The sequence below is a fragment of the Syngnathus scovelli genome, chromosome 5, assembly GCF_024217435.2.
Source record: "Syngnathus scovelli strain Florida chromosome 5, RoL_Ssco_1.2, whole genome shotgun sequence".
Classification (NCBI taxonomy): Eukaryota; Metazoa; Chordata; class Actinopteri; order Syngnathiformes; family Syngnathidae; genus Syngnathus; species Syngnathus scovelli.
The window spans coordinates 3,459,344-3,480,259 of NC_090851.1; the positions used below are offsets into that span (position 1 = coordinate 3,459,344).

General features: G+C 41.4%; 2 protein-coding genes and 1 pseudogene across 8 annotated transcripts in view; 1 reads left to right on the forward strand and 2 right to left on the reverse strand.

The window, feature by feature from the left end:
- On the reverse strand, window positions 1-3,241 carry LOC125969138 (suppressor of cytokine signaling 1-like; annotated as a pseudogene).
- A 3,260-nt stretch (window positions 3,242-6,501) lies between these two features.
- On the forward strand, window positions 6,502-20,326 carry LOC125969131 (protein kinase C beta type). 6 transcript variants are annotated; one of them, XM_049720876.2, is made up of 17 exons: window positions 6,502-6,665; window positions 7,502-7,533; window positions 11,404-11,486; window positions 12,465-12,579; window positions 12,808-12,936; window positions 13,279-13,435; window positions 13,545-13,679; window positions 13,757-13,853; window positions 13,972-14,115; window positions 14,191-14,364; window positions 14,430-14,521; window positions 14,616-14,678; window positions 14,770-14,908; window positions 14,982-15,062; window positions 15,138-15,245; window positions 15,355-15,495; window positions 18,031-20,326. In XM_049720876.2, the coding sequence occupies exons 1-17, from the start codon at window positions 6,502-6,504 to the stop codon at window positions 18,181-18,183; spliced, it is 2,007 nt and encodes a 668-aa protein (XP_049576833.1). In that variant the 3' UTR covers window positions 18,184-20,326. The 6 variants fall into 6 exon arrangements, with proteins under 6 accessions (XP_049576833.1, XP_049576835.1, XP_049576832.1 ...); XM_049720878.2 differs by having other exon boundaries at window positions 12,468-12,579; XM_049720875.2 differs by lacking the exon at window positions 18,031-20,326 and adding an exon at window positions 16,242-17,176.
- LOC125969140 (ADP-ribosylation factor-binding protein GGA2-like) overlaps window positions 6,983-20,916 on the reverse strand; it is a 37,632-nt gene continuing 23,698 nt past the window's right edge. For both annotated transcript variants that reach the window (XR_011086842.1, XR_011086841.1), the window contains 9 exons: window positions 17,333-18,415; window positions 17,154-17,207; window positions 15,115-15,235; window positions 14,155-14,359; window positions 13,746-14,091; window positions 13,516-13,653; window positions 12,801-12,950; window positions 8,700-8,828; window positions 6,983-8,289 (listed from right to left, as the gene is read on the reverse strand). The gene's annotated coding sequence lies outside the window, so the exon portion shown is untranslated. The remainder of the gene's footprint in view (window positions 8,290-8,699; window positions 8,829-12,800; window positions 12,951-13,515; window positions 13,654-13,745; window positions 14,092-14,154; window positions 14,360-15,114; window positions 15,236-17,153; window positions 17,208-17,332; window positions 18,416-20,916) is intronic.

The following is a 20,916-nucleotide window of genomic DNA, read 5'->3' on the forward strand; positions in this document are numbered from 1 at the left end:
TAAATGATTAAAAAGTATTTTAGTTAATCCTTTACTCCTTGAATTGGTTGTACATCAAATGAATGGAAGTCTTCTTATAATCCAAAAGTTAAATTAGTATAGAGAACATTTCTGTTAAAACAAAATACTAATATACACATGACCTAAGTGGAAATCGTACCAAAGTTAGTAATATCACCAAGATGTGAGGAAGGAGTGTGACCGTATTGAGCGTAATTTCTCCCAAATCGAAAATGCAAGCTCATAACATTTTGTCATTTTCCTGATCCCAAAATACATTGAGAGTTTTTGAATAAAAAATGAGACTGTTGCTTTAAATTTAATTTTCAGCTGAAAGCCCACAAGGAGGCAATACATTTCATTATCGACTTACCTGAGCCGTATATGGGCGGTTTAAAAGTGGGGCTTCCTTATCACTGATCGGAAAGCAAACAATTTTTAACCAGCTTTCTTTGGACTTGGGCATTTTTCGCTGTTGATTTGGTTCATGGATAAATTACAAGCTGCCAGGAATGAAATGCTTGTACCGTATTGGCTTGAATATAAGACGAGTTTTTTTTTTTTTGCAATTGAAATAAAACTGAAAAAGGGTGGGTCGTTTTACAGTCGGGGTCTAGACAAAGTCTTTTTTCAAACTTGAGTCTTGAAAAAGAGGGGGTCGTCTTATAATCGGGGTTGTCTTATATTCGGGCGAATTCGGTAAGTTATTATTTCAATCAAAAGACTTTTTCTTTTTTTTTAGCAGACAAGTCCCTGCAATATACATTTATGTACACAATATAATGTATTTCCACTATATCGAGTAAGGATACGCATGAACATAGTCTTTCACCTCACAACTGAGTCCTGCTAAGTTTCTTATGTTCTCTGCCCCGTACGTCTGAACCAGAGCCCTCCTGCAGATCTGCTTGAGGCACTCAGGCCGCTGCCGGCGATACGGTGTGGTCAGTTTGCGTGACGGGCTGCTGTAGTAAGCCAGCAGATCAAAAAGGGAGGCGAAAGTCTTTTGGCTCCCGCAGAGTCCGAAGAGCAGCTTTCTGAGCACCACACGGACGCTGGTTGGCCCGTCGTCGCTGTGGTAGCTCAAGGTGAAGAAGACGTCCGTCTGCCCGCTGTCTCTGGAAAGACAACATTCCGTCATTTGTTTGTTGTTGTTGCGGCTTGTCCTGTCAGGCGTTGCTATTAGTTTTTATATATCTTTTTAAAAGATAGTAATGGAGTATTTGTCATGTGCAAGATTTAAAAAAAAAAAAAAAAAAAAAAAAACTTCCTCAGCAGGGCCGGCACTAGATCTTATGGATAAAGGGCTTAGGCAAGTACAGAGTCTAATAACACAACTCACTGCTCTGAAATACTTTTGAAGTCACTGAGATGACATTTTGGAATATTTGAAGAATAACATGACTCAATGATGTTGAAATCAATCATATTTAGCATCTCTTTAGCTTTTAGCTAACTAACTTCCAGAATTGAGTTACCTGATGAGGAAGGTGCCCGGTGAGGTCAGCCAGAGGATTTGGTGTGCCTCCTCCATGTTCATCGATCCCCAGTAGTAGGAACTGTGCTGGAGCTGCTGGTAAGTGCGCTTCACCAGTTTGTACTCCTTCCAGCTGTTGAATGGACGCTGGTGAGTGGGCAAGTTGGCGGCGGCCGCTCCACTCTGTAGAGTACATATTTTGTGTCTGGTTAAAATTTTCACACATACAGGGTGGATTTTTTTGGGGAGTAGAGGATAAAGAATATATGCCTGCAGAAAGTACGGCGATTGGTGATTTCATCTCACAGCAATGTTTAAAAACCGAAACTTCCTATGACGCTGAAAATAGTATCAGACGTCATGTTTGAGTGAACAGATGCAGGGTGATATTTAAAAGTGAAACTATCATATTTTCAGGCCTTGCTTTTGTTCGAGTTTCACAACGCGAGCCAAGTATGTACCTGACACCAGGTTTCAAGTTGATCGTCTGAGAGGTGGAGATTATGCAAGTGGCTCCATTCCAACATCTCCAGTGGCCTCTCGGCAACATCCTGCTCCTCGTGTTCCGCATTCGGGACTTGTTGAGATGGCGCAGGCTCGTCTGGAGCTTGATTCTGTTTCTTTTGTTTTGAATTCTTTTTCTTTCTTACTGCTCTCTTGAGCTTATCTCTAACCATCCTATAGCATAGGGAAACCTTCGCTGGATGACTGCTGGGTTCACCATTTTCTCCGCCGTTGGCTGCTAGCAAAATCTCAGTTCTGGGCGCCATCAATTGCTCGGTCCATTTTGTGGCAGCATGGTTCTTCTATTCCACGTATAAAGAGGAGCAATGGAAGCGTCCTGATGTCACCCCTAGAGTTGATAAAGCAATGAAACGCAGATGAGACAGATCATTTATACACGTGGGATTATTTTCAATAGTCTAAACAGAAACAAAACAAGGGCGCAGAGGAGGACTTAATTCTTATTTCTGATAACAAATGTATTGTTTTGTATTTTTAGATTTAAAATTCTAAATAGCCGAGTATATTTTTGTGTTAAATCACAATAAAGGACATTTATTTTACTCTGGAAAACAATGAGCAATGTTTTCGCCTATTCTATGTCATGTATTGGGACAAACCAGTAAACAAAAATTAATTTCTGCATTTGTTTTTCAGTTTTAAAATGTGTGTGTGTTTTCCCCATTAAGATGATGGAAATCAAGATATGTTATTAAATAAGATTCATTGACTGCTTGACAGTTATGGAATACTTAATACTTCGATATAAAGACATTTAGAATCATTGTATTTTCTACGCAGATTTTTGCTCTTCGCAATTCTTGTATGTGAAATCTTGATAAACAATGTCACGGGCAATTAAATTGTATAGCTTAAGAGTTATTCAACATAACATCCAACAAGATGTAAACAAATGTATTTAACTTAAAGAAACGTGCAGGACTAGCCCATCTCCGCTACAATACAATCAAATCAACAAAAATAATAACATTATTGTACTTACGCGCAACTTGCAACTCGTCTGAAATCATGATTTACTTTCGATTTAACACTTGGAGGAGGAGCACAGTAGAGGAGGTGTGTCAGCTCTCGTTCGGGTTATGCTAAATCACGTGACTTCAAATCAGGTAATCGGGGAGAGCGTCGACTTTCGCTTTCGTCGAGCTTTTATTACGACTACTAACTAGGGAATTAATAGCCGGTAAACAGGAGACGTTTATGGTAGCATAGAAAAAAAAAACACTAGTTAGTAGTTTCATTAAATTACATCATGGCCTTACTCATAATAATAATAATAATAATAATAATAATAATAATAATAATAATAATAATAATAATAATAATAAAGAGCAATCTAAACTAATGACCAAAACAAAATACCATGTACACCTATGCCCCCAAAAGAGATAAGATAGCAATTATATAATATAATTTCCTTATTCCTTTTTTCAGATTCAACCCAGGTTCTTTTAAGTACAAACTGAAAAGTATGGAAGCCTATTTCTGCTGGTGAATTTTGCAATTGTTTTAACTCTCAGAACTTGCACATTTCTGTTGGGGAAAACAAAATAACCTTTATTATTTTAATCCATGTTATTTTATTAAGCGTTACATACCTGATTGGTTGGCGGACATGGTATTTTTGTACTGGCGGTGCACAATAAAAGCAGTGATTGAAAAAACACACTTGATCAAATTGTCTAGCCGTGCACTGTTGTGCCTTTTTATATGGTCTCTTTGTTTCTTTCACATAATAAATAATGGATCACAAACGTAACCATGATTTTTTTTTTTTTCAGGCAGCGCAGTCCTTCACAGCTTGTTTTTTGTCTTGCCTGTGTATGAAATAGGCCGTCGCCGTTACCAGCAAGATACCATAAGTAGCCAAGACGCACTGGAAGAAAGCAGATAGAGATTTTCCTCACTTCTGGTTGGATGAAGATAAAATGTCCTCACTGTACGGCGGTCTCGAGATATACATTGAAATAATTTTGTGTCACATACATTTCGGCGCCCCTGCAGCGTGTAGCCGTTGAAGTACTTTCTCAAACCGGTCAGCTCCGCCGGTGCTGGCGCTTTAATGCCAAATAGCTGTCTCTGAAATGCCACATGAAAACAAGAGAGTAATTTGCTGCAACTTTTTGACCACGATAATGCTTCCGCACTCAACTTGGTCATTAGTGCGGCATTGGGTTCATCCAATCGGTCGACATTTTGGTCTTCTTTGTGTGCTATTGCTTTATTGTTTCCTGTAACAATGATTTCTGCTAAAACAAAAGTAAGTGCCTCCTTGTGGAATGATAAGGGTTATCTAAAAAGAAACTTCTTATCATAGTGAAAGTGAAACAATGCAGCACCTTATGACTCTTATGAGTATGACTACACTTTCCAATTATGATTCAATTCAAAGATAGTTCGAGAAAGTATGACGCAATGAATTTCTTGTTGCCATTTTACATACGTGAATGAAATTGTCAGTAATGTCAATGTGGTATTTTCTTTTTTTTAAGTGTTCCTCTCCAATGCAGTTGCATCTTTTAACCCCAAACCGATATTCCGATTTAAATCATTTTTCCAAAATAAACTGGGATGCCATTTTGACTTTAATTGCATTTTGTTATAAAACATTCGCAGAGTAGAAAAAAAATATTGCTTACCTTCACCTCTGTTATCAAGTGGCCAAAACTAGTGAGGGGAATGCGCGTTTTAACTGGAGACGTCGGCATGACTGAACTGAGATACTTGTTGAATTTGGTTTGAAAACAAGACTTTATTATAATATGCCACGTTGAAAATATAATATATTTATTGTCTCTCAGCACGGAACAGAGGACACTTACACAATTTGCTGCACAGGTACAATGTGTTCCGGGTTGCTCTGACGACACCAAATTTCAGCCAATCACAAGGTGGCTTCATCACACTTAACCAATAAGACACTTGGCTTTGTGTGAGCCCTTGTCACTGCATTTTGATACGCATGACATGTATGTTCAGGGTTCCACCACAGGAGGGAGACATAATCAGCATTATCCCCCCACATGACTGCAGATTTTGAGACAAATTAAAAGTGTAATTTTTCTCCCGGGGTCCGTCCGTCCATCTAGTTTGACATTATAGTTCTACATTATATTTAAAGAACAGGTATAGTTCTGGGTTTAATGTAATGACAAGATACAACATTTGGAATATTAATTATGCTTCTGATATGTCGAACAATTTGATTCTTAGAAACGAAAATCTTGTGGTGTTTCCTACAGTAAATACGGTAGAAGAGAGAATTTGCACAAAAGTGGAAAGCGTGGAACCAACCGATTTTGTATCATGTTTATCATATTTTAATCAGCATTCTTCTGCGGTGTGCGATTTAACCACTAGGGGTCAGTATAATACAGCCATTGTACAGTACAATTGGGTTTGACAACGTAACATGATTAGACGGACGCAACTAATTGTCGTATTCCCGCAGAGGATAAAGAACATATATTTATGAGTATCATATTGCCTCTCCACGTGTTTCTGCAAGGTCTTTCTGTAAATATCCATCGCTTAGAGTTTTAACTACCACAGCATCAATGCTAGATTAATTAGCTTGCCCATGGACTTTTGTATTGTATATACGCATTAAACAAGCAGCAATATAGTTTGATTAATTACAAAATGTGTAATTATTTGTTTAGTTTTACAGAATTTCACGTGTGTACTGCTTCTTACTGACAAATTAAAATTAAATATAAATATAACTTTCCTGTCATGCTTCTAGACAATCTGGTCGGTGAGGTTTTACAATAGGCCATTAGAAAATATGCCTGTAAATGCCACGGAGAAACTAGTGGGATCAACTTTAAAACCTGTTTTATTTGGATTGTTTGAACCACAGAGCACTCACATTTTATTTGACAGATGACTGAAAAGAAATTGACAATCTGATTTGTTAAAGGGGTGTGTTTATTTATTTTGTTATTTTAAGAATGATAAGTGTTTGCTTTTCTTGTTTGAGCACTGCATCGTGCGTGCTAATTCCTTAAAATCTACACAAATGCAGCACACCCACATTCTGTCTTGACATGATTATTGCGAAATAGGGGGGAGCGCAGGGAAAGTGCAATTCGAGTTACGATCATGGTCAAAAGTTCATCGCGAGCCGTTCGTATATTCGCATCGTCGTATATCGGGACCGTCGTAGATAGCGCGAGAGCGACAAAAAGGAAGCGAGAGAGGTACCTAAGCAAGCAGAAACACTGACAGTCTATCAACAGGGAAGCAAGGGGGCGAGGGCACGCCGGAAGAAGCAACAGCGAGCACAGAACTCGTCGGAACCGGCCCAAAATCGACAGCAGGGGTGGGGAAAGCGACGATTTGGACGACGACGAGGGGCGGAGGAGGAGGAGAAGAAGAAAAAGACACCTGCACCCCCGCCGCGCCTCCTCCCTTCGGAGCCCCCCTCCTCTCATTCCTCTCCCTCGGACAGCCGCCGCCTCCACCATCACCACCACCTCCGCCGCCGCTTCCTCGTTAAGATGGCTGACCCCGGCAGCGACGGAGAGGTGGCGGAGGGCGCGCGCGGCTTTGCCCGTCAGGGCGCCTTACGCCAGAAGAACGTCCACGAGGTGAAGAACCACAAGTTCATCGCGCGCTTCTTCAAGCAGCCCACCTTCTGCAGCCACTGCACCGACTTCATCTGGTGAGGATTGCATGTATGTGTGTGTGTGAATGTGTGTGTATGGACACAGGTGATTCACTTGATGCAGCAGCAGCGTTTCCCGAAATCTGACAATAGCGACAGTTGCACCGCGGACGTCCGCGGCTTGGCTTCTTTTTTTTTTTTTTTTTTTTTTGCCGCATCGCCACGCAGCCCCATCCGCAGGCACGCGGGGGCCTGCTGCATGCCCATGTGTGTCATTGAATGCGTCATGAGTAATTCACATTATTGGGCGAATACTGAACGGCATTCACCCGATAATGTGCAATGATCATTACGACAAAAATGCTTCATTTCCATAATGCACAGCCCATTATTATTATTTTAGTCCTTCCACATTTCTCAAATGATTCAAAGATTTCATCTTGAAAATGGTCACAAAATTCAGGATCCTGTAGCTTACTATTTTTTCACCTTTCCCCACAGTTTTTATGAATCCACCATATTATACATGATAATTGGCAGACATTTTACGGACTAATCTCATCCTCATCTCTCAACCTCCATTTTTCAATAATCCACATTGTCCATGAATATGCACTGTAAATGCACATGATAAATATATTCCATATTTCACTACCAAATCATCCTATTCTAACTTCAACATGTGAACAGTTTATGCTGGAGACCTCGGCTTCTTACGTTATTATTTTTGCTATATGTTAGCATACCTACTGCTAGCATTTGAACAATTCGAATAAGAAATAGTAAATAGGTGAAATGTGCAATCGTAATCAGCCCTATTGAGTTTCTCACTTTTACTGTTTTGTAACATTCTCCAATTCCCACGTCAAGTCTTATTGCTCTTGTGTCCGCAGGGGCTTCGGCAAGCAGGGATTCCAATGCCAAGGTAAGAAGCCTGCTTGAAGATGGCTGTGGGTTTTCGAGTTTGTTGTCTTAAGTGGGCCTCAGGTCTGCTTTTTGTCACCGGCTGAGCTCTCACTGTGCTGGTGTTGGCGAGTGTTTACGCACAGAGATGAATGAGCAGCATCAAAAGAGAGTCCACAAAAACCCCTTCTCACTTTCTTCTCGAGAAACGGTGGGTTTGGAGTGCTGGTGGGCGGATGGTTGGTCGGGTCAAGGTTCACGTCGTCGCCACAGCGACCATTACTCACACTAGGCCATTGAAAGGGTGACGGACTTTAGTGTGGTTCCCTCCCCCGTAGCCCAGGCGGCCTTCACTGAGGTGCTTAGGTGCCATCACTTCATCAGTGAGAGAAAAATTAGTCTTCACTGACATGGATATTGCCTGTGCATGACCAAACAAGCTGTGAATTTCCTTTTTGATGCTGCCTTGTTTGTTTTTATCACGAAGAACTATCGTGTTAATTATACAACACGTGTACATCTATGACCTTGCGTGCCTCATCTTTTTTTTTTTTTTTTAAGCTGTGGATTATTCTAGTTCTTCTGGGTTTTTTTTCCCTCACGCAAGAATAACTGGTGAAAGCTTTTTGTATTATCCAACCATGTTGTCTCTGGCTATGTTCCCTGCCCATCAGCAGATCAGAAGCAATTAACCCCGCAGGTCATAGCGGGGTTACTTGCGATGTTAATATTGATCATCTTCTGTGTTGCTCCAGTGACCAAACAGTAGATCAGCTTCCTTTTGTGACAGATAATCGACAGGTTTGTCCGTCAAAGGGAGTAAAGGTTGTACCTTAAGGTCCATGAAAATACAGGGCGTGCCATTGCTTTTGGCAAGTCCATTATGACAGACACGATCCATCTAAAGCTGTATTAGCTTTTTAAATCTCCAAAACGTTGTTGCATAATCAGTGTGGCACCACCACAGTAATAAACATTGCTGTTGGCTGTGTCAATGAATAGTCCCCGATGAAAACCCGAGCTGCGTTTTGGGGCGTTAACTAGAACGAGCAGGTGTGTCGAATGTCGTGGCTTCGTTTACCCTGTTCTCGGAAGCAGCTCCGAACGAGAGTGTGCAGTGCGCTATCGTGATAGGAGGAGCGCCAGAACGGGAGGAATGTCAGACATGTGGTGTAAACGTGCTCTTACCTGTACGCTCATGTGACAAAGGTGTCTTCTGTGCCTTCTGGGTGTGTTTCCGTACTGGTTCTGCAGGTGAAGACTTCTCCTTTGAATCCTTCCTTCATATGTTTGTTTGCTTGTAGACTCCCACGATCACTATAAGGAAGTCACATTGCTTTAATTTCCTGTGGAATTGTCTCAGCGTCGTGATGAAATGGTCTGGAAGTCTCTCGCATATTTTTTGTAGCATTTATTTTCCTGTGGGTTACACACGGAACTCATTTAGATAATTAAATGCGATGTAATCAAACAATGGCGTCCAACGCAAAAGAGGCAAAATCCGGCAGTGAGTTGAAATGACATGTCCGTCGCATATATAAAAATTCTCCCCGGCTAACATCGCTGTTGACAAACTGGCAACCTTGGCGCTCTTCAAATGTCATCCTTGAGAAGAGCTTGCCTCATAAGGTGTATTTCTTCTTCCAAGGAGGCCAGAAATGACTTCATTGATTTATCTGCAATAATTCATGTCAGCACAAGTGCATCTCCTTCATTACAAGGAGAAGTTTTCATCAGCGAGGAAGAGTCAGTGAATGTCTAATCAGGTCTACTCGACTAACAGGCACATTCAGATTTGTCATCATTTGGAGTCCAGACTCTCATCCATAATTATTGTGCTCCCGTCAATACCAAAAAGTTAACTTGAGGTGCTGAATTTCATTCTCACGCCGCCGCTTGGCACTCCGTTGGCGGCGGCTCATTTGCTTTCTGGCAGTAATGACGAGGAGGCTGCGCGACAAAACTTGTCACAATCAGATTGGACAGCAAATACCGATGATCGCTGTTGTTTGAATCGATTGAGCCATCATTGATCGTCAGGTTTGTGTTACAGCTCAGTTTGTTGTTGCCGTCGGAAACAGACAGGATGAGCAAGCGTGCTTCCACACGTCTTTTAATTGTTTGTACTCTGACGGCACTCGGTTTTTTTGAATTGTATTTTGAGCTAATTATTTCGAAAGAGTTGGCTATTTCGACACACGTTCCCGACCAATTTAGATTTCCTAAACTTCCTCCAAGTAGATATTTGCAGGAATGTTTGTCGAAATGTTTTGATTTGCCGTTAACGCCGCCAGTCACTCGGAAAGGGGTCGGTAGGCTCGACTGTCAGGCTCGGCTTGGTTGCTAGGCAACAGAGCAAAGACCTCCACGGCGGGTCACTCGGCCTGTCTTTCTGTTGCATGCCGGAGTGTGTTTTCTGTGTGTGTGTGAAGATTTATGAACAGAAGGCTAGAGTGTGACTGTTTGCTGGTGTGCCGTTTCTGCTTTTTCTGACACACCGCAAACACACAAATGAATTCTCCGCCCAGATGGACACAACCTGATTTTCGCACTGTTTAGCAAACATTCAAGGTTGGAGTGTCTCTTTTGAGGAAGGCGTCTGAAAAGCAGATGTGTGATACTTTTGTAGTGTCATGAATGAAGACAGATGAGGCCATTCATGATAAAATAATACCGATAGAGCTTCAAGAAATGATGAGCTGTGAAGCAGGTTTTGGTCAGACTGGCACCGAATGAAACTCAGCAGCTTGGAGAGCGGCTGTTCATTATCGAGCAGTCGTTCTGAAATACAGCGAGGTTGCAAACGTTTTATTTAATCCTTTTATAACTATTTTTTATTTTTCAGCCGATTAATCGGTTCAAATAATCGGTGGGGCCCTCTGCTCTTTGTAAAACTTTACATTTGGCCTCAGCCAGAGAAAATCCTGCCTTTTTTTTTTGTTAGGATTGTGATCAATTCACTAGCTTGGCCATCGAATGACTTTTTAATTTGTACAGCGCTCCTTTTTATAGCTGCATGAATAGTTATTGTGCAATTGACTTGATGGCAAGTGGCCGGAATAAACTGTATTTAATGCTCAGTGTTTATTAATCACTTAGAGTAGTCTCCATGGTAACAAAGGGTCAGAGCTAGTTCGACCTACTTTATAAAATGATCCTGATTTGTAAAAATCTGTCCTCTGGCTGATGGACTGTGTTGAAGAAGTTAATCCTATCTATCTATCTATCTATCTATCTATCTATCTATCTATCTATCTATCTATCTATCTATCTATCTATCTATCTATGATTTATTATTTAATTAAATCCTTTCATTTATTTTTTTCCGCTTTTTATTACCTAATAAACTAAAACATACAGAACAGTTTTGCAGAGGCTCATTTGGAGGCTAGCTAGCATTTCTGTTGTGATTCCAGTGAAGAAAAATAAACATATTAGCATCTTTACAGTGTAACAAAACTTGAATGTTAGCTTGGTCAAATTCTTTATAATTGACAAAATCTTAACAGTCACTAAAATGATGCTCAGTTGGGTTACCGACAATGACCCAACACCATTAGCTGCTTCCTTCTACTTTGCTTCACAAACAGCCTCAACTTCTCTAAAAGATATTTTGAAAGATTTCGTAGCTTACTCCAAATGGGGTTTTGCAATATAGCCACGTTAGCTATTGTAGCTTTGCCGAGTTGATTTCGATTTGTTCCTCCATGCTGTGATGGAATAAAAGTACAACTAAATATAGGAATTGGCGGGAAGGGAAGCTGGAACAGCTGAAAAACTATTGTGAAATGACTAATGGCGCATAATTGACATATTGATGCATCTCTATATTTTTCGCTTAGTATCGTATTGCAAGTGACAGATTTTTTTTTTCACTCCTTTCTTTTCACAGTGTGCTGTTTTGTGGTCCACAAGCGCTGTCATGAATTTGTCACCTTTTCCTGTCCGGGTGCCGACAAGGGGCCCGCCTCCGACGTAAGTCAATCAAATATACATTAAATGCATATTTTGATGGTACCTCGACCAATGAGAAGCGTGAGAACAATACCTCCGAATTTTGAATTAAAAATTGTCACAAAGTCATTTTATTTTATGTTTATTTATTTTTCATTATTTATTTATTTATTTATTTTAGCTTAGCCGCAAGTTTCAAAATAGTGGGGCAGTGAATCAATTATCTCCCCCATCAGTACGTTAACCCAACCGGATAATTTAATCCTAACCCAGCGACTTGTGGAGAAAATGTATTTGGCTAAACCACATCCCCCCCTCTGCGACGCTAGGTAGCGATATAGCCGTTTTCAGCTTGTTTTTCCTCTTGACCTCTCGTGTCACATCAAATCAAAGTAGCTTTGGGTAGCTGGTAGCAAACTGGTACAATGCGGCGACGGATGACCACTTGCTTCGATAAAATGCTCATTTGTCACTTCTTTTCGTTTTTTTCTCACATTTACTGTTTTTCATCTCAAGGAGATTTTTATTCCATGTATAATATGTTGTGATGTAAGCGATGCTGCTTCTTTTAATCACATTGTTTTGTCTGCCAAAGAAAAAGCCGACAACACCACACGCGCACTCATAATTAAACATTTGTTCCTCGTTGAACTGAGATTCTCACTGAACGCCGTGATTCCGATTCAAATCAAGAGTTACGGCCTTAGGTTGCGTTCGAATGAAATGTTCACATTAACGCGCCGAGTGAGATCGAGTTAAAAGATTATTAATGGAATTAGCCGTGTCAGCACTTTACGCTCGCGCACAAACTCAGTGCCCATTTCCTGTCAACGCGATGACTCCAAATCACATTTCGACGTGCTGTTAAAAGGGGAAAATGTGCTGCGTGGCTGCTTCAACTTAATGGGCCAGTAGCTCAAGCGAGTCATGCATCCTTCACTTTAGAGCGTCGTCCAGCCGTGACGTTTAATTCTAAATTGCTTCTGTTATGTGTCTCAGCAGGACCCTCGTAGTAAACACAAGTTTAAGGTGCACACGTACTCCAGTCCGACCTTCTGCGACCACTGCGGCTCGCTCCTCTACGGCCTGCTACACCAGGGCATGAAATGTGACCGTACGTAAAGAGTGTGTGTGTGTTTGCTGCCTTTTACATCAGCGTGTACTGACATCTAGTGGACACCTTGAAACATCACAGCTGGCTAGAAACAGTCTGCTGTCTGATTTATTTCTATAGAGATATTCGATTTGTGATTGTATTGATCAAATTGGATGATAATAGAGATTATTACATAAATAATGCTGAATTGCTTGGATGACGGTGTGTGTGTGCGCTACCATGTAGACTGCATGATGAACATCCACAAGCGCTGTGTGGCCAACGTGCCGAGCCTTTGCGGGACGGATCACACCGAGAGGAGAGGGCGTATCCAGATCTCGGCCCGGATCACAGACGACACTTTGACCGTCACCAGTAAGTGCTCCCCCCTACGGTGGACGGAAACACTCACAATAAGGAGGTAGACAGACAAATAGAAAGCCCCTCCTCAACTTCAAAAGAGAGAGAGAGCAAAACTGGAAAGTCCATTAGCTGATCAATAACGCAACGATTGGCCCACATGGCCTGTTGGACATTTGTCCATGTGCCAGCTTTGTCTCTCGCAGACAGTTCTGCATTGATTATGGAGCGCAAGCTAAACTGTTGCTAAGTGTTGTCAAATGCAGCCGGGGAGCAAAGCGTTGAGCGTCGGCAATGGTGAGCATCTTAAAGACCCCGCACGAAAAACAGTATTTGGTCTTGCTCTGTCTCGTACAGTCAAAGAGGCCAAGAACTTGGTCCCGATGGATCCTAACGGCCTGTCAGACCCTTACGTGAAGCTCAAGCTGATCCCTGACCCCAAGAGTGAGAGCAAGCAGAAGACCAAGACCATGAAATGTTGCCTAAACCCTACCTGGAACGAGACCTTCACTTTGTGAGACATCTTCTAAAGAGTCCCATTTTTATCTTTATGTTCTTTCATCACATGTCAAAAGTATCACATGTCTTCCTTACCTTTGCTTTTATATCTTCGCCTCCATCAGTAACCTGAAAGAAAGCGACAAGGACCGCCGCCTGTCCGTGGAGATCTGGGATTGGGACCTGACCAGCAGGAACGATTTCATGGGTTCTCTGTCCTTCGGGATCTCAGAGCTGCAGAAACAAGGCGTAGACGGGTGGTAAGACGGGAACACGTGTCAGTTTGCTAAGTTCTGTTGACAAGGCTGTGCTGACAAGTATCTGACCTCGGCCCAAGGTTTAAGCTTCTGTCCCAGGAGGAAGGAGAGTATTTCAACGTCCCCGTCCAGCCTGACGGTGAAGATGGCAACGAGGAGCTTCGACAAAAGTTTGAAGTGAGTCGTGTGACTCTTCTTGATTTGTGGAAAATGTTGTGATCTTTAACTCAGACGTCTATTCTCGTCAATGGTAGTGAACGAGTCAACATTTGCAACTTGTTTTCTTCTTTTGCAGAGGGCAAAAGTCGGTCCGGGGAAAACGGCCGACTCTTCCTCCTCCTCGTCCGTCAGCAAGTATGACAGCAACGGCAACCAGGACCGTATCAAGCTCTCAGACTTCAACTTCATCATGGTTCTGGGAAAGGGCAGTTTTGGCAAGGTGCACTACGTACTTCCCGCAAGCTGAAGGAAAACTTACTTTTGAAAATTTTCCCGATCGTCTGGCTTGCCGTAGGTGATGCTGGCCGAGAGGAAAGGTACGGACGAGTTGTACGCCGTGAAAATCCTGAAGAAAGACGTGGTGATCCAGGATGATGACGTGGAGTGCACCATGGTCGAGAAGCGGGTCCTCGCTCTTGCCGGAAAACCGCCTTTTCTCACACAACTGCATTCCTGTTTCCAGACTATGGTAGGACACAAAAGTAAGATCAAAAATGTCCGCCGTGGGTAACCGATCTTCGTTCGAATCTCCAGGACCGATTGTATTTTGTGATGGAGTATATTAACGGAGGGGACTTAATGTACCAGATCCAACAGGTCGGGAAGTTTAAGGAACCTCATGCAGTGTGAGTAAAGCCTCGTGTGTTGCCACAATACAATTTTTTTTTTATATAAAGTAAATTTATCGCCAGAAAATCAAAAATCCTTTCGGTTTTTCAGGTTCTATGCAGCCGAGATCGCCACCGGCCTCTTCTTCCTCCACTCCAAAGGAATTGTGTATCGGTGAGTGTGTTTGTCACCTGAGAACGCCGCGTTTGTTCACAATCCTCCTCGAACCGTAGTATGTACTTATCACCTGCAAGTGTGTCCGTAGGGATCTCAAGCTGGACAACGTGATGCTCGACTCTGAAGGCCACATCAAAATCGCCGACTTCGGCATGTGCAAAGAGAATATGTCCGACGGTGTTACCACTAAGACGTTTTGCGGGACACCCGACTATATCGCCCCTGAGGTTCGTTTACTCTTTACGTTTTTTTTTTAAACCTCTTTGAATGAGACTCACTTCTTTGGTGTGAACATTCCAGATCATAGCGTACCAGCCTTACGGAAAATCTGTAGATTGGTGGGCCTTTGGCGTGCTGCTTTATGAAATGCTCGCGGGGCAGGTTGGTCTCGCATTTGCCAAAAAAAGCACTAAATAGTGACGAGAACACTTACTAAGTTGTCGCTTCCGTGTCCAGCCGCCTTTTGACGGGGAGGATGAAGATGAGTTGTTCCAGTCCATCATGGAGCATCACGTGTCCTACCCAAAATCCATGTCCAAAGAAGCTGTCGCCATCTGCAAGGGGGTGAGACCACATTCAAATGAACTTTCAATACGGATTTGAGTCTTCAATGACACACACGGGAAATAAAAAATGACACACAGCTTTGATTCGATTTCTGTGTGATGTCTAGCTGATGACCAAGCACCCGGGTAAGCGTCTGGGCTGCGGTCCCGAAGGCGAGAGGGACATTAAGGAGCACGCCTTCTTCCGTTACATCGACTGGGAAAAACTGGAGAACAAAGAGGTCCAACCGCCGTTCAAGCCAAAATCTGTGAGTACTTGCGCTCTCTGCCGTGGGAACGATTCACACACGACACAATGTAAGCGAGTGAGCAAGTCAGGTAAGTCGGGGGTCATTCCTTGCACGCCACCATCGCCCGCACTTTGTCATTGTGGTGACGACTCAGCGATATAGACCAATGGAAATCGGCAGTTCACGAGCTGTGCGATTTTATTGGTTGATGCCATGTTTGCGTTGCCTTTTTTTTGGCTGGGGGGTTGCAGCCTGGGTTATAATAGTTTTAGAATTTTTTTTTTTCATTTTTACTTTTTTTTTTTTAGTTCATTCAGATGGAATTATTTATTTATTATCAACTTGTTTGTTGATACTTTTTGATTTGTTTTCGTTTGGTTTTCATGAGATTTTATTTTTCTGTTTTAAAATAGTATATGCCATATTTGTCGCGCAATTAATTAAGTCAACTACAATTTTAAAATTATTTGACCTTATATATAGACGGCGATACAGAAATAAATACATTTAAAATGAACCTCCAAAATGAAGCATTATATTAATTGACAAAAACAAATTTGATGGCAATGTAAGACAGAATTATTTTTTTGTTTTTTTTTTAGAAATGTTTTTATTTTATTTTGTTGGATTTTTTTTTCACTTTCGCTTATTTTGTCAGTTTTCTTGAACTATAATAACCCAGGCGGCATCCCTCATCATGCTCACTCCCATCCCTCCATTTTCTCTCTCTCTTTCTCTCTCTTCTCTCCCCTCTTCCACGGCAGTGCGGGCGTGACGCCGAGAACTTTGACCGCTTTTTCACACGCCACCCCCCAGAGCTGACCCCCCCAGATAAGGAGCTAATAGCCAACTTGGACCAGGAAGAATTCCAAGGCTTCACATTTGTTAACCCGGAGTACCATCACGCTACTCACTGACCTCGCTGCACACAAACACACACACACACACACACACACACATCAGTGCAATAGTGAGCCAGAAATCACCATCATGAGCATATGCAGGCAAAAAAAAAAAGTCTCACCATTCCTTTAACATGGTAAAAATAAGCGCAGGCAAGAAAAGAGAAATATCAAATTTGTAATATCAGCTCTGAGGAGAATTGTATAAAAACCCCAAATGACCTTCCTCGGATTGTTTGTAAGTGCTGAACATTAGTCGATTTTAGACACACACGCGCCAAAATATTTGGTACAGCCGTACGAGAGGTCAAAAATGTGATAATCGCACAATTTATTATCATCGTTTACACTGCATCAGGTTGTATTATCGTCTTAGTTAAGACCAAATATTGTTTACAGCTCTTGTATTCGATCCGCGGCTGCCAAAGTGCCAACTGAAAATCATCAGAGTGCAGCTAAGCCAACATCACCCTCTCAAAAAAAAAAAAAAAGACCCGTGCGTGCCAGTTTAGTTGGAGTCGGCCATTTTGGACTGCACATTAGAACAAATGACACGATAACCTCCTAAAAAAAAAAAATCATCGTGACGAGATGTGCGTTCAACAAAGTATTGGTCACGTGTCGTCACGCCGGTGAAGACGTTTACGCACTTAAGGTAATGACGGGGGAAAAAAAATGTCATGAATATATCAACTGTCATTGTTGTGGGTGAAAGAAAAACTTCTATGAATTGTGTTGTTGTTCTGTATGACTGGAAAGTAAGAATATACTCACTGGTGCCTACCAGGACACTTGTACTGCGTCCGCCTTCTTCTTCCACATCTCCATCTGATAGAAAATAGAAAAACATTTGGAAATTGTTCATTTATGATCTACTTGTGGTTTCGCTAACGGTTCATTGCGCGCGTCACGCTAGCTAGTAAATATTCGAGCGGGTGAGTAGGAGAACCAACTTTTCTTCCTCAGTCGGCCGCCAAGACACAAAGGGAGGTAGGCAACGTCAACATTCTTCCTTCATGTGCTCGGCTCACAGCTTCACCTCCTATCCTCTTGTGGAATCTGTTCTATGGAGCCTCGTTTGTACTGGAATGTTTCTCTCTGCCGCGCAGGTGTTTGTCTCGGGTCTGTTCTGTGACGTCAGCAGGTCTTTTCCGTTTTTTTGTTGTTGTCGTGTTTCCGGGTTTGTTCGCGCTTCTGTTTTTGTCACACTGGGGACCCAAAAGCTCCTGAAATAGAATCAATCATTTAGACTAGATCTTCATAAGTGTAATGAAGTGGAACCTATAAAGGTCAAAGGTCACAGAACCAGTATCGTTTTCTGTCTCACCCCCGCAGATCACTGATTGAAATGTCTTTGTGTCTTTGGACTTGCCTTTCTTTCCCCCTCATCACTGTGCTTTAATGGAACTTTTTTTCTGCTTCCTGTTTTGTCTCGTTAGTAACGAGTAATGGGAAAATGAAGCTTCAAATTTGCTTCATGAACTAGTTGGTGTATTTTTTTTGACTCCGCTCAATGGCAGTGACTTGCCATTTCTTCAAGCCTTTCTTTGAGCCAAATTTGAAGTTTCATTTTTCCATCTCTAGTCGTTATACCTTTTGAAATGTTGCCCCAAATGTTTTTTTGACTTGATTTTTTTTTTCTGTTTGTCAGAAATCCCGCCGCGACGTGGGCAACTTTGACAAGGAGTTCACTAAGATGGCCGTTGAGCTGACTCCGACGGACAAACTCTTCATCATGAATCTGGACCAGAATGAATTTCAAGGCTTCTCCTACACCAACCCCGAGTTTGTTATACAAGTGTAAAAGGGGGGGATGAAAAATGCCAAAATCTGAACAGACCTGCAGTGTCTTTCCATCATCTTGTCACATTGCATCCAGTCGTAAAGCGGACTACACACCCACAAATGCACGATGTGAGACTGCACAAGTGAGAGCTGCTAACAGCGGGACTGATCTTCTATTCTCTTACACGGTAGCCAAAAAAAAATAAAAAAAATGAGTCTCTCATAGTGTGCAGACCTCCGCCAAGGCTCAACTGTTGACAAAAGTGAAGGAAGAAAAAACATATTTTCTATGGCTTCTGATTTCAGAGCTAATAATCCAACAATTTGTGTATAGACCATAATTCTATAATATAATAAAATATAACACCCCTGCTCTAGTACATCAGGTTTTCATAATAACAAAAATATAATATTATATTTCAGCAACAGATGGAATTTTGTTTCTAAAATGTCATAGCTCAAAATAACACATGGTAGAATCTATATTGCGCAAGCTTTTATAGGTCAAATTTAAAAACATTAAATAATCTCCAAAACCTGATGTGCTAAAAAAATAAAGTACACTTTTTTTTTTTTTTTTTTTTTAAATCAGTGTCAAAAATGTTGGGACACATAAAGCCAACTCCGATTAAAATTTGCTGTTGACCAGTATTTGGATCGACTTGGGCCAATGTTTTGGATTATTCATTTACCTCATAAAACAACTTTTTATGTTATTTAATTGAAAATAATCAAGTGTTTTTTATGTTGGATTCACAGTTTTGTGCAAATCAGTCATAAGATTTTTGCGTAATCCTGAAAAACCATTTTAATAGCAATCAAAACAAAATCAGTCACTTTTGTGCTTGGCGGAGGTCAACAATAGTTAAAATTGTGTTTCCAGGAGCTCAGTGTCAGCATGTCAATGCGGAGCGCAACAACGAACAATGTCGCAGCGTGTGTGTATTGATCCACAGGCAGCAGGCATGTTTGTTGTTTATTTCCTTCTCATCTGTCATGAACATTCCATGATCAATATGTCATGTATGTTATGTGCTCACACACACACACACACACATATGCAAGCATGCACGTGTCTGAGCAGGGTGTAGTAGCGGATGGGATGGTCCGGATTTTCTCCCGAGCTCGCACGTTTTGTCTTCCAAATGAGTCCGTTTTTGCAACGACACGAGGCAGCCTGCGCTCTTACCCGAGCCGTACTTTCCAATTAAATTCCGTTCGCGCAATAATCAGCAACAATTACTTTCCGATTCATCGTTAAACCTGGAGTTATTAAAATTTGTAATCTTTGGACAAAAGTATTGGGACACAGTTTTGGTGATCTTTGCCAAGAGATTTTATCTAGTGTAATTTAACCCTTTGAAGGTTTTGGGGTATTTTCCCCCCCGTGAGGCAAAGTGGGCTACGGGTGAGAGCAGAGGTGATGGCTCGAATTTATGCAAAAATGGCTCAGAAATGCAAAAGCAACTCTTCCCCAAAAAGGATTTTGAAGGAACATCATCTCTTGTCTCCTTTCTGGTGCCATGTACGCGCTCACCTATAGTGCTATATGTCTTTGTGGTGCAGCTCCTCCTATGCATGCCATAACTGTATTTGTTGCCCTTTTTATTTTTAAATTCTTAAACACAAATGACTAGAGCTCACAAGATTGCGTGCAATGAACATTTAATAGTTGTACTTGTTCTTATTCTGTATATGTTTCGGTGTATGTGTAAATAGAAAAGGACTCCAAATAGTTTTGATGAGTTTCATCATATCACCTATCATGCTTTTTATTGATTCATTTTTTTTTTTTTTTAATTAGAGCTCCAAGTGATGCTTTTTGAGCATTTTTTTTTTTTGGGACATATTCAAAGTGTGAAGGTCACTGAAAGGATTTGGAGGTACAATGGCTTGTTCGTCACCGCTTGCAGCCCTAATTGATTTTTTTTAGGTCGGTTCTGAGTTCAACACTTCCATTTGTGACCGTTTTAAGCAGGGGAAGAAAAAAAACAAAAAAAAAAGAGGGGAACATGGATGTCTACTATGCAAAAGGCAAGCAAAAGAAGAGGAAGACTTGGAAGACTTTTGTATAAATCAACCTGTGTAACAATTACTACTCTCATGTTGCATGCGCCGTCATTACCTGCGCGTGAGGCATCAACATTAAAGTATGAATAGTTCTCTGACTCGGATTCTTGAATTTAAATGACATAGAAGTGATTAAAAGTGAAAATTTAAAAAAAAAGATTGTACATTTTGGTAATGGGAATTTTTTGTGACCTCTTTTAGTAGGATTGCTAACTAGTCTAAACATCGACGACACAATTTGGGGGTCATGGGTTCAAATGTAGGTTCTTAAAATAATTGAGTAAAAAAATAACGCAATTTGCTGGTATTGCAAAACAACAATATGGCTAATTTTGTAAAAAATTGGGTTGGATTGAAGTAGTGGATAAAGCAAAATTGGTTTGACCCAACTCTTCATCCATGTGGTTATCAAATTTTATCCATAACTTTTTGCTCCAATCAAGCAAGCCCTAATATCAACAAGGGCTGGAGCTCTGTCAAATTTGAAATCTGATTGGTTCAAGAAAAAGGCTCAATGCTATGATGGCTCAAATTGCTAAAGATTGTTAAAGCCCGAGGCAAATTATATGGATTAACACGTCAACACAGAGAGGCTGGATTCTGATTGGACACACACACACACACATACACACACACACGAGTGGTGGGGGACATGCTGCAATGAGTGTCAAGCAGCATCTCC

Excerpts from the sequence above, each read along its gene's own strand:
- LOC125969131 (XM_049720876.2), top strand. The coding sequence starts at position 6,502 with ATGGCTGACCCCGGCAGCGACGGAGAGGTGGCGGAGGGCGCGCGCGGC. Across the intron at positions 6,666-7,501 it reads CACTGCACCGACTTCATCTG|GGGCTTCGGCAAGCAGGGAT; the intron begins GTGAGGATTGCA and ends TTGTGTCCGCAG. Across the intron at positions 13,854-13,971 it reads AGCTTCGACAAAAGTTTGAA|AGGGCAAAAGTCGGTCCGGG; the intron begins GTGAGTCGTGTG and ends CTTCTTTTGCAG.